Source organism: Anastrepha obliqua, chromosome 3, assembly GCF_027943255.1.
Source record: "Anastrepha obliqua isolate idAnaObli1 chromosome 3, idAnaObli1_1.0, whole genome shotgun sequence".
NCBI classification, from domain to species: Eukaryota; Metazoa; Arthropoda; class Insecta; order Diptera; family Tephritidae; genus Anastrepha; species Anastrepha obliqua.
In genome coordinates, this window is record NC_072894.1 from 117,461,347 (window position 1) to 117,476,149 (window position 14,803).

At 41.5% G+C, this 14,803-nt stretch overlaps 2 protein-coding genes across 2 annotated transcripts; one reads left to right on the plus strand and one right to left on the minus strand.

Moving 5' to 3' along the window:
• Window positions 1–603: 603 nt before the first annotated feature.
• On the minus strand, window positions 604–1,026 carry LOC129242173 (collectin-46-like). Its single transcript, XM_054878736.1, has 2 exons — window positions 996–1,026; window positions 604–926 (listed from the first exon to the last, which is right to left on the minus strand). Exons 1-2 carry the CDS (start codon window positions 1,024–1,026, stop codon window positions 604–606), a joined length of 354 nt encoding a protein of 117 aa, XP_054734711.1.
• A 354-nt stretch (window positions 1,027–1,380) lies between these two features.
• Window positions 1,381–2,015, plus strand: LOC129242174 (collagen alpha-1(I) chain-like). Its single transcript, XM_054878737.1, has 2 exons — window positions 1,381–1,408; window positions 1,474–2,015. Exons 1-2 carry the CDS (start codon window positions 1,381–1,383, stop codon window positions 2,013–2,015), a joined length of 570 nt encoding a protein of 189 aa, XP_054734712.1.
• Window positions 2,016–14,803: the final 12,788 nt, after the last annotated feature.

A 14,803-nucleotide genomic window follows, 5' to 3' on the forward strand; every position in this document is an offset into this window, starting at 1 on the left:
ACGTATAAGTAAAGAATTGACCAAATTCAAGATTTGAAGATGCTTACACCATCTAATAGCCAGACGCGCACGACTCCTGCAGAAGATGTAGGTATATATGAAGAGACCTTTGCTACTTTAGGTAGAAAATTGTGTAATGAGATTTTAGCACGGTGGAAATCAGACACCTGCTAAAGAGGCAAAGAAAAGTTTTCCATGGGGTATGATGTGCCTGAGTGTGTACCATAACAGACAACCGCTGCAACCTAACCTAACCTAATTGAGGACAGTGATGGCTCATTTTATTTCGAAAGTGAAGTATTTACACAATCTTCAGTTTCAGCAGTATGGAGAAGAATATTTTCCGTGCTAAATCCAATAACCCTATAAAAAGCCTTTGGTCTTTTCAAATACGTGATTTGATTATCTTTCACTTGGACTACCACTTTTCAGTTTACAAATAGTCAGGGGAAAGTCCAGGTCATGCCCCATTTATGCGATAGAAAGTAGTTTAAATTCTTGCGATTCCAAAGCTATTCAAACACATTTTTTTCTCTAATTTGGTTTATTTCTTGTATAACACATTTCCTATTTAATCCATATAAATGAAGACTTTAAAATCAATTAGCCTGTAGTAGTAGTACTTGCGGGTCCAGTTGGACCGGTTGGTCCCGTTGGTCCTGTCGGGCCCTCTGGTCCCCGCTCACCATCGTAACCGCGTGGTCCACGCAAACCCGGCGGACCTGGAGGTCCTATTGGACCAGGAGCGCCCATGTGACCGCGTCGTCCACTTCCTCCTTGTGGGCCAGCTAAGCCAACGCGTCCATCTGAGCCACGCTCGCCCTTCTCACCTTTTTGTCCCGGTGGGCCGGGCACACCTGGCACTCCCGGCGGGCCAGGTGGGCCAACCTGTGTGACAAAATTTGACGCAGCTAAAGCGATGAATCCTGTGAAAGACGATAAGATAAATGAAATTCACAGCTTGTATGGAGACCGATTATGTGAAAATGTTTTACCAAAAGAGATCAGCACTGTTAGTAGTCTCATGTTTGGCAGGCGTTTAATGGCGCACATGAAGCAAATCTCAGTTTTATATGATTTTTAGCTTTGGTGATTTATGCGCGAATTTGATGAGTTCACTGCTCTGCGGAACACAAGAAATAAACGATCAATCAATCAATTGGGTCAACCAACTGTCTTCGGATCGTAAAAATTATAATGAGATTAAAGCGAAATATGCAAATATTAGTGAAAGGGCTGCTGCAGTTAAATTAGAACATATACAGATCAAAAATCATAGAGAATGTGTGCAAAGATTCTGACACACTAAGTGCAGATTTGCGACGCTCTATATAAAGTGGTACACTGGGATTTCACTATTCAGTTCATCCCCGGTCAACGATGAAAGTCGCAACGCATACAATTAGGAGTAAACGCAATTTAACATAAAATTCTTCTACAAAAAAAAATAATCTTTGTTTTCTTAAAATTTAGCTCTACTTATTCTTGTGGCCTCTATCGCCTTACCAACCACCTTGGCCAAACGGCGGCTAATATCAGCCGACACGAAGAATGAGCAACGCGCACTGCTTGGCGTACGTCAGCAGCCTATCGTCTACCCGCAGCCACAATGTATTTGTGCGCCCGGGCCACCGGGTCCAGCAGGACCGCCAGGACAGCCGGGATTGCAGGGTAATCGTGGGGATAAGGGAGACGATGGCTTTCAAGGTGCTGTGGGGCCGATTGGACCAACCGGACAGCGTGGGTTGCCCGGTAGGCCCGGTATTCCTGGACCAATAGGACCACCGGGGCGACGTGGCAGACGTGGTTTCCCTGGTGAGCGCGGACCAACAGGACCACCAGGTCCAACGGGACCAACAGGTCCAACCGGGCCAGCTGCATCAACAACAGCTCGTTCGTTGGACGGGCGTGCGGGTGAGGGACTAGTAGCCTTACCGGATTATGATGTACCAATTGGTGACGAAGACGAAGACGACGATGATGAGGAAGATGAGTTTTTTGAACAGCGAAAATGATCACGTATTTGTGCTTTTGTAAGAATTTCTGTGAATTTTAAGTACGCGTATAAATAAATAAATTAAATGGAATGTATTAGAAATGAATGGGCCATGCGTAATGTAGTGTCGGTAGAAGGGGCATAGAAAGGGACTGATGTTGTGTCTCATTTGTTTAAAGTGAACGCCCGAATGTATTTCTGCCATCAAAGAGTTTCCATACACCAAATTGGAAGGGAAGCTGCTATCTTGCAAAAATATATTCCGGTAAACCTCTATTTCCTTCTTCTTCTTCAAGCTGGAAACATTTTGGGACTCCAATGTTATCTCACGAAACACCAAAATAAGAATCAGCAAATCAGTCCTTCTGTACGACTCAGAGACATGAAAACTCACTGACGCGATCTGCAATAAATTGCTCATTTTTTTTAACAAATTCTACATCCACAAGAGAAAAGAGCGCGTCACCAAAGATGACATGGTGCGAACGATGCGTACTGAAAGCCAGAGTTTTCGGTCCTGGAGTCAAATAAGGAGTTAAGTATAGGGTGGGCCATGTAAAATTTGCTTTTTCAAAAGGCTATAAAAAGAACACTAATCAATATTTTTTTACACTTTTTTTTTTTTGAAGATTGAACATTGTCATTTATGAATGAAAAATAATATCGTTCAAATGACTGCCACGACTGGCTTTACAGTAGGCCATTCGATCAACTAAATTTTTAAGCACATTTTCGATTGTTTGGGCTCCAATTTCATGAATGGCAACTTCGATTTCGTGTTTTAAAGCATCAATCGTCTCTGGATGGTTCGTATAGCATTTATCCTTAACGGCTCCCCACAAAAAATAGTCCAACGGGCTTAAATCACAGCTCCGAGGCGGCCAATTGGTATCGGAATTTCGGCTGATTATTCGGTTTTCAAAAACGGTAGCCAAAAGTTCGATTGTAACTTTGGCAGTGTGACAAGTTGCACCGTCCTGTTGAAATCAAATGTCGTCCATGTCATCCTCTTCAAGTTTTGAAAACAATTCGTTGAGCATGTCACGGTAACGGTCGCCATTTACTGTAACCGCGGCTCCTCGCTCATTTTCGAAAAAAAATAGCCCGATGATGCATTTATTTTTTGAAGCTTTAAAATCCAACGTAGAATTTCTCTTGCCAACAAGTACTACTTTAGACTTAGTAAGCCATTGAATAGGAAATTCCTTTCCACTTTCTAAGGCTCTTATCATGCCTGTCCTATCGTATGGCGCAGAATCTTGAACGGTAACAACATCCGATGAGACGTCACTTGGAGTGTTTGAGAGAAAGTTTCTGCGGAAGATTTTTGCACCTTTACACGTTGGCAACGGTTAGTATGAGCTGTATGAGCCTTACGATGACATAGACATAGCGCAGTAATAGAGATCCAACGTAGCCGACGTTGAGTGGGTTATGTTGTCAAAATGGATACAAACGCTCTGGTTCTGAAAGTATTCGATGCGGTACCAGCTGGTAGGAAGAGGAGAGCCTCCTCTACGTTGGAAAGATCAGGTGGAGAAGGACTTGGCTTCACCGGTTTTCCCACTGACGAAGGTTAGCAAGAGAAAGAAACGACTGGCGCGATTTGTTAGACTCGGCCAAAATCGCGTAAGCGGTTATTGCGTCAATTAAGAAGAAGAAATATTATTTAATAAAACTTCCGATATAAATTAAATGTTTCTAAGAAGCTTTAAGAGTTCGTAACTGGAAGTAAACTACTAACCTTGAAGTAAAGTTATTTTTCGTGAACCACTACATCGGAAAAATGGTGGAAAAGGTGTCCATTCGAACCACGACAAATTTATACAATTTATAGCGTCGTTTCAACAGCGGGTTGGTGTCTGTTTGCCAAAGTTTGAATATTTGCATGTCCTTTCTCCTTATTTTCTCGGCTGGAATTTGACAAATTTTTGTATTTGTGGAATCGATATTACCTCGTCTAGATTCACCTTGACTTTAATCAAGAAATACTTTCCAATTCATAATGAGGTCTCGGCTTATAAAAATAAGCCCATTATAAACAAAACGAAAAAATCCCTTCAGTTCATGGCGTTGTCTTGGCTCATTACAGTCCGCTGATTATAAAATAAATGAACTGGAAAGTAATTAGTGCGACTTCGAAAGAATCTTAGAGAATGGAAAAGGTTGCACTTTTCATCGTTGTTCACTGCAACAGAATTTCTGGTTGGTAGCTAGTGAAAAATACCCATTTGCATAACTTACTGCGGCCAATTAAAATGATTAGGCTCGGTATATGTAGCTCAGTGGCAATAAAAACCCATCACATCAAAGTCTCAAATGAGCGGTTGGGCACAAGCAAGCATTGCTCCACAGAAAGCACATACAGTCAGTTTTGAGCGGTAATGAGTTTAATAGAGCCGCCCTAAAGTTGTTCACAACATTGTAACAATTCCTGCCAACTACCAGTGGCCACTAGTGGTGAATACGTTCGCTCGTCTTTCAATTGCCTTCAATCTTGGCGCACCTGCCGGAATTTACTCTGCATATACGAGTATGCGTGTGTGAGTACACTCGCATAAAAAAGAAGACATGAAAATTGCTCTAGTGTAATTGCAAACCATTCCGGATAGTCACTAGTTGGATGACCAACAGAGCGTCTCGAATACTCGTAGTGCGAAAATAGGCAGTTGCAATAGCAAACTAAATGACTTTGCACACGAAGAAGCTGGGTTTGTGAACGTCTGACGGCGCATCCGGCAGTTAGGCATGCAGGCAGGAATGTAAACTCTGCCGTTGGCTATGGACGACATACTGATGACACATGCGAACGTCAATGGTTAGCGCAGATGCTGTGTACCGGTGTAGCTTCTAGTTCGGATGCGATACGACAGCTTCTAGCAACTTCATGTTTTTGTGAGTTCTGCATTTAACGCACATATTTTTCCGCTAGGGTATGAGAAGAGAGGCGCAACAGTGATACATAACAACGACCATTGTTGTACTATTGATTCAGTCAATCTGGCCGGTGATGTGTCAAGAGGGGCACGCGACAGTGGCTGAATTGCACCAATCTCTCATAAAAACTCTGCGTAAAGCACAGCTTTTATCGCTGTGGTTAAGCAATGCGGCAAACCGGTTTATTGCTTCTTTCTTTTCTTCTTTCCCGAGACGTCTCCTGAACGGTAGAGAGCGCTTCTGGTGTGTAATTATTATGCAATTGATGCTGCAGGTTGCACATCAAATTGCTATTTTTTTCTTTTATGTAAGTTTTGCATTTAGAGAAGAAAATTTTACTGCACCTTATCAATTGGTCGGTGTATCGAAGTCTTGGTGTAGCTGTAAATAGAATAAATGGAATAAATGTGATTTCCTCCGCTGGTGTTAAGGACAAACAAATTCTTATATGGGAGAAATACTACGAGCAGTTGCTATCTGCTACTCCCTCGGCCCCCATTCAGTTGTGCAATTGCCAACGTGCAAAGCGCGATATCTCTACCACCTGCCCAAACGTACCCTACTAGAATTACAATGAGGCATGCCGAAGAATCAGTTAGGCCCGAATCAGGCAGGACTTACTGAGACACGCCTCACTATTACTGTACCAGGCCCACGTTACTAAATTACTAATACTAAATTTGGTTGTGGTCACGAAAATCTGTGGCAGTGTCTCGCTTAGGCATAAATTGGAATACCTAACTGTTTTGGAGGGCATCCGGAGTATTACCGAAGTTCGGTTTTTCGAACCTGCGCCTAATGAAGCAGATGTGTGGTGTTACTTTCGGGACTTGGGCCTAGTTTGGCTGCCTTACTTGCGCCTAATCACCGCCTTACCAAAATTTCTAGTCGGGTAAGTGAGATCATAAAAGCCATTGAAGCACTAAAAGCCAATAAAGCGCCAGGCGCAGATATCATCTACCCAGAACTCCTCAATACTGATCCTCAGGTGAGTGCGCGACGTCTACTTCCTATATTAGAGAGTACTTGGAACTCTGAAAAGATTCACAAGAAGCTGAAGGAAAGTGTTATTAAGCTCATATCGAAGAACGTTAATTTATTCGAATGTAAAAATTGGAGAGGCATAACATAGTTAAACATGGTAAACAAGATCATAGCGCGCATAATAAACAAGCGGCTGATGGATGCCCTGCGGAGCAGGCTAGCTTCAGGCCACACTCCCTCTTGCGTCGATCACGGAAAGACCCTAAGAGTTTTAATTGAACGGTCAGCTGAGTGACGCACACCACTGTATATGTGCTTCCTCGACTTTGAAAAGACAATCTTCATCACAACACTATATGAAGAACCCTCGTCTGCGTACCTGACGTACCTGAAAAAAACATCAATCTCATTAAAGAAGTGTATACAGATGCCAGTTGTAGAGTTAGACATGAAATTATCCTGAGCAATGATATTCAACAAACAGCAGGAGTGAGACAGGGATGCGTGTTATCCCCGCTTTTATTTAATTGAATACGGGACCTAATGCAGCAAGCTTCCGCTGCTAATAGTGGTAAATCGGGGAGTCCGAACGGCAATCTGGACAAATTCACAAATATACAATCAGAGATGGAGGCTGTAAGCGACTGCGCAGCAAAAGCAGGCTTGAGGATTAACATTGACAAAACAAAGGTGATGTTCCTAAACACCACTTCTAGATCTGCAGCATAAAAATCGAAGAAGTGAACGAATTCTGCTATCTCAGAAGCATCACCAACATAATTTGCGGGTCAGCAGCTGACATACGCAATCGAATAGCGAAAGGTCGGGCTGTATTTGATATATTATGTTGACAAAGTTTGAAAATCTTCGTATATATCCAGGCGTACGAAACTAAGAGTCTTTGAGTTGTTCTGCGTTGAATGCGAGACATAAAACTCGACAATGAGAGACATAAAAACTCGGCAAGTATTCATCAATTGCTATCTCCGCAGAGTTGCGCACGGTTTCTGAGCAGACACCATCTCGAACACTGATCTCTGGGGTATGACGAAGCAGATTCTTGTTCATCTCGAAATTCGGTGACGAAAATGGAAAAGAAAAATCTCGGAAGCCGTTTTGTTTCTAATAGCGATCGTCCTTCAGCAGGCAATGGCAGACCTACGAGTGTATTTCTGCCATGAAGAAGCTCCTCATAAAAAATATCTGCCATTTGGAGTCGGCTTAAAACTGTAGGTCCTTCCATTTATGAAACAACAGCAAGGCGCACCCACAAATAGGAGGAGGAGCTCGGCCAAACACCAAAAAAGAGTGTATACGTCAGATATACAGGGTTGCCCATATTCGACGGACCCATCTGGCAACGCTGTATCTTTTGGCAGAGACGTCAGATCGCTTAATGGCATACCGCGTTGGTCCAAGCAGATTTTTACCATGGAACAGTACACGCCACGCGAGCGCTCCCAAATTGTTGAAACTTACATTCAACAAAAGAAGTCAAAAGAAGAAGAACAAAATCATCATGTACGATGAGGCTCATTTCTTATTGAATGGGACGGTAAACAAGCAAAATTGCCGTATTGACGCCACTGAAAATCCTCAAGAAATTCAAGAGGTACCTCTTTACGACGAAAAATTCACTGTTTGCTGCGCCGTTAGTGCGAAAACGATTATTGGGCCGTTTTTCTTCGAAAATGAAGATGGTCAAGCTGTTACCGTCAATCAGGAGCGTTATCGCGATATGATAACCACTTTTGTGATGCCAAATATTCGTCGAAAGCGTATGAGGCAGTACTGGTTTCAACAAGACGGCACTCCACCACACAGCGCGCACCACAATCGATTTTTTGAAGAAATTGTTTCCTCGTCGTTTGATGTCGAAAAATGGCGATTTTGATTGGCCACCGCGTTCGCCCGATTTAACGCCAGCTGACTTCTTCGTGTGGGGATATTTAAAATCAAAGGTTTATATTAACAAGCCAAATACCACAGAAGAGCTCAAGAACAACATCCGTGAGGAAATAGCCGCTATTCCAGCCGAAATGTTAGCTAAAACTATGGAAAATGCTGCAAAACGGGCACAATACGCCGTACAGGCTCAAGGCGCCCATTTGAGAGTTATCATATTCAAAAAGTGATGTCAACAAATCTACTTGAGCCAAATAAAATGATTATTATCGTCAACATCAAAAAAATTGTGTTTTTCTTTGATTTGAAAAAAAAAAACACATGGGTCCGTCGAATATGGGCAACCCAGTAATGCCTTAAGATAGGCTAAATTGTTGCGATCGGCGCCAAATCGATTATTCCGGGTCTTCGGCAAAACTCTCATTTACAGCCGGAATATTCTCTTCACTTCAGCTGTACGTGGTCTAGCTTGTCGAGTTTCATCCAATAATGTACAATTATTCTCAATTCTGCGGATAATTTGCTGAGTAGTGCGTTCGGCCGGACAGTTATGTACACCATAAGTCGGCCTGAGCGCCCGATGAACACTTTTCACAGAGCGTCGCTTTACCTCATCCAACTGCACGATTTGTAAGCGTGGTTGAGGCTTAATTCTGATGAAATGTCAATGAATACTGAACAAAATTATGTATTTAGTTTGACAGCAGTCACGCGTGATCTGTCAAAAACCCTATTGGTAAAAGTACCTCCAATCTGATCACCCGTTAGCAACTGCAATTTTAATTACTTTTTATTTTCGGTGCTTACAAATCCCTCCCTAATTGAAATTTGATATCCAACACATACGCGCTCACATATCGCTTTGAAGTTGAATGCACAGCCTTTTCAATTGCCACTACCTCCAACAGCAAATGTTAAATGTTCGATACCAATATTTTGAAATTCTAAAGATATGTGCGAGTATCTTAACTAGACATATTAAAAACTTTTCCGAGTTCCGAAACAAGTTTCTTTTGTTTCAGATTCAACTGCAATCCGAGTGCGAGTGTGTGCAAGCAAGGCAGCAGGATTAAGTTGTTCAACAACGCCAACTTGCCAACTGCAACAATGAAACAATTAAAGCAATCACTGATTGATATTCAAGGCAGAAATGAAATGGAAAACTTACCAAACGTAAGAATGAATAGCTGCCAGGCAGGTGCAATAAAGCCACAATCCGCATACAAGGATGTGGATTGAAGTGAATTGATGCAAGCAAAGAACGAGCATAAGTAAGGGAAGGCAAAAACAAGCAAAAGAAAACCAAAGAAAACAGAAAGAAAAAGCAGACAATTCACTTTATGTGTGTCTTTAAACACCTACAGACGATGAAGCAGCAACGATGTCGATGCGGTTAATGGTTGGCGATGTGGTCGGTGGTTGGCGGTGGCTGGTGGTTCGTTTACTTCACTGTATGTGTATCTGAAACTTTACGTATTTCCGTTTCCGTGATGTCTGAGCTACCGAAAGCATGGCGGAAGGTGATGTGTCAGAGCGCAATGAGTGAAGTATGCATGCATGGGTGTAGGTGTGCACGTAGTTTTAAATGGAGCCAGGCAAAAAGCAAGTAAGCACGTTGCGCTTTTGTAGCAGTTATAAGGGATGGATGCATATATTTCCACATAAGCGAGTCTTTATGCATTTATTCTACTGTACGGCTTGTGTTCGAAGCACGAGTTATAACATATGCGTATACCCTGATATGGAGGGTGTTGAAAAAAAATCGCGGAATGAATTGGCGAAGGTGGAAAACTAAATATGATTTTTTTCGATATACTCCGTTTGCCATAAGTTCTGTTACAAGTTAAATCCGTTATTGATATGAAATTATAATAATCTTTTTAAGGAAGTTAGTTTTATTTAATCATTAAATATTAGAATTTTTTTTAATTGTCATTCGAAATGGTCACCATTTACTCTTACATAAGCCCCATAAGCTATTGCAGTACGCTTGGTTTCCATGGATATTGACGTCGCTGCTCGAACCAAAGATTTTTTGAGACTCTTCAAATTTCTGTACGATCTTCGACAAGCCATGTTCTCCAATTCTGGCCACAAACTCTAGTCCAATGGATTCAGATCTTGACTTCCAGACGGACAATCTTCTGCAGGACCCAGGAATATTGTCTTTTAGTCACTGCTGGGTGGGTTTTGCCTTATGGGTAGGGGCGAATCTTGCTGGAAGATCCAACGCTATCCGTTGAAAAAAGTAATGCTCAACTGCTTCACCACGCCCTCTTAAACATCTTCTGATAAACTTTTGGCGCGGTTTTAGCCCCTTTTTTGTGGCCACGCTGAACCCTTGGAACAACATTTCTGCTTCTTTAGAATTTTTAGCATAGATTTTGTCGTTTTGCTTATTAAAAAACTTCTTCAACAGTGAAAATTCTCTCATCTTTGAAGAGAATATTTCATGGCCGTTGACAGCGTGCCACCGAAAAAGCTTGCATCTATCAAGTCTAATTTTCTTCAAGCGCGTTGTCAAAAGATGACCAATTGAGCGACGAAAGGCTTTCATGTGGAGAACATCTCTAATTAGTCTCGGCATGAATTTGACCGATACGTTTATGCCCTTGGACATGATTTTCTCCTTTCTAAGGGATTTCAGTTAATTCTTTCTCGAACGGATTTTATGGCTTCACTGGTTCGAACCACGCGAGGACTACCACTTCCTTTTCTGTCGGTCACTTCAGACTTTTGGGAAAACTAATGATTGTGCGGTAAACAAACATTCGTTAATCTCATTTGTACTTTTACCACACTTTTGCAATGCAATCACTGCAATGCGATCTTCCTTCGCTCGCCACTCCATAGTTAACAAGCAAAATTTGCCACGAAACTGAGAATAATTTATGAGTAGACAATGCATATGAACATACGAGAGTATGTTGAAGAAGCTTTCGAACACCTTCTGTGCGTCTGTCCGGCATTATTGGAAACTCGTTTCAAAAGCCTGGGAGCCCCATTGTTTGAGGATCTCGAGGACGTCTCAAAAGCGGATCTCCCAGCTCTGCTTAAATTCACCAAAAGCGCTGGTATCCTACATGATGTCTGCTTTCAGTATTCATAGAGGTCGGTCTCCAGCTGGTATCGCAAGGGACCAAAAAGTCTATGCGTAGCTTATTGTCAACCGGGCTAACCTAACCTAATGCATACGAATAAAAGCAAACATAAAAATATGTAAAATTCGTTACATAATTTATGGCAAGACTAAGTACATATAATATCTTTTGCCCTGATACACTTCTCATATCTTTTATAAAATTTATTTGGGACCTCAAATTAACTATATTTTTATGTGGACTTTCAAAAGAGGCAAAAATAGTCGACAACACTTCGTCGTCATTGGACATTTTTTTCTTGAAACTCTTATTTTCAGTTTTTTCCAATAATTATAATATTAATCTGAAGGCGCTCAATATGAACTACAAATAGGGTAGATAAATGCTTCGAGCTCAACTTGTGTAAAGAAGCCATCATAGCGCGACAGCTCGATAAAATTCTGGCATAATTAGCGTGGTATTTGCCAGAATTTTTCTTCATAAGCATTCAAGAAGTTGCCTTTTGAATCTCAAAAAAAGAACTATAGCCATCATCCTTCAACTCGATTGTGGGTTAGGTTAGGTAGTCCCAGGTGATCTGTAAAAAGATCTCACTTAGACCCAGCCAGACTCGGATCTCATTATGTTACCAGAGCTATGTATTTGGAGTTTAATTATTATTTTATGGAGTTCTTAATACCCGTCTTCCCGAATTGGATGAAAGTATATTGATTCTAGGCAAATTTGTACCTCTAGCATTCACTTCGTTGCTTGTGTTACATGCATTGTTCTGGACTAACCCCGCTTTGGCTACGTGATGTAGGGTGACCAAGTGTCTCGTCAGTACGGCAATAAATGTTTTACAGTCTCCTCTGGAGAGTGATAAAATAAAGTTTGTAGTTCTCGTATTCCTTAGCAAGTCCTTTGCATAATTTTGGCAGTTTTGTACTAGGTTGAGTGTTCCCATTCTAACTGCGCTTGCAGAGCTACTTCTTTATTTAGTTCCGTTTTCAGAAAGGAAATTGATGGGAATATGTGAGCAAGCGAATACCTCAACGGCTCTCTCCTTTCCTTCTATTCCTTTGTGTCCTGGTATCCAGTAAATAAGTAGCTAGCCCATTTCAGCAGAGTTCAACCATATTGGATCTGCTCTGTTAAGCACATTCCAAGTTAGTCCAAGAATTGCTTTAATAGCCGCTTGACTACCAATGGACACTATGGTATGAGGCTCTTGGGCTATTTGGTACCTTCTGTTTGCTACTGCATAGATTTTTGTGGAACAAAATCAAGACGCGCACCATAAATCGGAGCAGAAGAACGACCTCGTATGTATGTTTATTGTGATCTCTTTTATTTTGATTTGTTATTTTGAAAGTGGCAGCTCTTTTCCTCTGGAAATCTTGAGAGAAAGTCAGTTTTGTATCTGCGCGGAATGAAAATGAAACGATTTACGCTTAAACAATAACAGGAAATATTACAAACTTAAAATTATTAAAATGAACAAGGATTTTGCAATTATTTAAGCAAAACTGGTGCTCTTGAGAATTGCAGGTTACACTCAATGGCCGAGAAACCAACTTATCCTCAGAAAGTAACACTTTAGTGCTGATTTTAGAGCGGTGGCATAATTGGCGCGTTTTTCTTTCAAAATCTTGCCGGAACACCTTCTTGGACAGCGGTGAACGCTACAGCGCCATGATAAGCAATTTTTTGTGGTCGTAAATTGAAGACATGGACTTAAACGAACTTTGGTTTTAGCAGAAAGGCGCTTCATGCCACAATCGATATTTTACGCACCACGTTCGGTAGTCGTGTTATCAGACGTCTCGGCAATGTCAATTGAGCAACTCGGAGCTACGATTTGGCGCTGTTAGCCTTTTTTTGCGGGCTGTCGCGAAAAATCGACAACAAACCGAAAACAATCTATTAACGTCTCAGGATTTAAGGTGAATATCGAGCAAAGGTCCTGGAAAACTGGGTTAGATGGATGCGGTACTGCGAAGCTAGCCGAGAATGCCACGTGCATGAAATCCATAAAAGCGGTAGTATTTGCTCTCTCGAGTAAACCACAAATATGCCGAAATATATTGACTTTCGAGTGGTTCTGAATTTCCGAAAAGAAACAACTATTCATATACAACCTCTTCTCCAATTCAAATGCAAAACCCTACTATCATCTGCAGTAACAGTCCTGTTCATAAACTGCTCCTGTTCTCATGGTAAAGATTTACGATATGGTATGAACACTCGACACGTTGCTCATTTTGAAGCGTTGTAGGTATTCTCCTCATCCATCTTTCGCTGATCAGAGATATACTAAGCCTATCATGGAGGATGGCCGTTGAAATTACTCAAACAATTTCTATGATTTCATGCAATACTGTCTTGTCTTCGTATGATATGGTCGTGAGGTGTCAACTCCAGCGTCTGGAACTATCGTCGGTACGTCTGAATCGACATCTTCTGAAACACTCTTTCTTGTTCACTTCAGCAATTGACGGGAAGTTCGGTGTTGCCAGACGCGACCCAGGGCGTTGATATTATTTAGTTCTAACTACCGCAGCTGAAACAGCTCTATTGTTCACCCTGCTCAGAACAAGTTGGATAGTGTGGTGAAGCAGAGAGAGCAAACCTATGCAGATAAAACTGGAAGCAGCCGTGTCCACTCAGCATCCGAGAGAGGAAGTAATCCATTTCAACGTGCATTCCTCGTAACTACGTAACAAGGTTAGGATGAGTTCGTGTGTCCAGCGGCCATTAAGAGAAAGATCCCAGTTTCGCTGTCATTCGTTAAACCCGTCCTTTCCAGCTCCCAACTATAAAGAATTGGAGATTCACAACCGATTTAATCATATATGTAAATACCTATATATTCATTTCAGCAAATAATTCGTTTCTTAGCACTGGCAAGGAAACATATTACTCTAGTATATAAGATTTGTAAACTTATTGTTAGTTTCTTATACAAGAAAGATTCAATAAATAAAGAAAAATGAAAAAAAAAAACAAAAAACAATTCGTTAAGTGACGCAATTCGCTGTTCCAACTTTTGGTTCCTTGTTGGTTTTGCAACTTGCCTTGGATAGAGATGGTTTAGTTCACGTGCTCGGATGACCAATGAGATTGTCCCGCAATCACGCAATACTGTCCGGTAAACACAGGCTACTCGCAAAGCACTCACTCTGCAAAACTGCCCTCAACCAATTGAGAGCGGCATATAACAGGATTGAGTCTGTCACCGTAGATAAAAGCCTGTTCCTAGCAATGTTCGGCAGCAATCGTGTTAGAGCATTTGAACTACGGTGCATTTCGTGCTGATTTTCACCGCTTGCTCTATGAAGGGCATGCATAGCCCGTTCAGCATCTCTTCCATAATGAGGTTTCTATTTTACTGTGCTTAGAGAGTAACACAATCACAGCACGAAATTTTTTGCAACGTAGATAATTCTTCCGCGAATGACTTGCTTACCCGGCGATATATCTAAGGTTAATACACCCATTTGTTAGAAACTTAAAACTTTTGATCAGCATTTATAGTATTTTCGAGCACTCCACCAGGCGTACCTTTTGACCTCCCTTCTTACAAATGACTGTAGCAGTTTCTTATCAATGGCATAACACTCAATTCAATGAAACATTATAAAGGATTTAGTGCCAATGGGAGAAGACAGAAATAAAATGGAATAAAAAGCAACCAAAAATATATGAGCGTAAAATAAATGTTTGCAATCCACTGCTGGCGAATGTGGCAATCGAAATCGAATGAATGTGAACAGCAGGATAACTAGTGGCAGTTGAACATTGCGGTTTACTAGAGCGTCAAGATGCACTAGAGCAAGGAAACGTTTTCCAGTTAGCAGTTGACATGCACCTCATGAGAATATTTGAGTTAGCGCACACT

What these genes read in the sequence shown, in the direction of transcription:
- LOC129242173 (XM_054878736.1), bottom strand. Translation starts at nt 1,026, where the DNA reads ATGAGACTACTAACAGTGCTGATCTCTTTTG. An exon ending in AACAGTGCTGATCTCTTTTG is followed by an intron (nt 927 to 995) that starts GTAAAACATTTT and finishes CGTCTTTCACAG; the next exon opens with GATTCATCGCTTTAGCTGCG.
- LOC129242174 (XM_054878737.1), top strand. Translation starts at nt 1,381, where the DNA reads ATGAAAGTCGCAACGCATACAATTAGGA. An exon ending in CGCAACGCATACAATTAGGA is followed by an intron (nt 1,409 to 1,473) that starts GTAAACGCAATT and finishes CTTAAAATTTAG; the next exon opens with CTCTACTTATTCTTGTGGCC.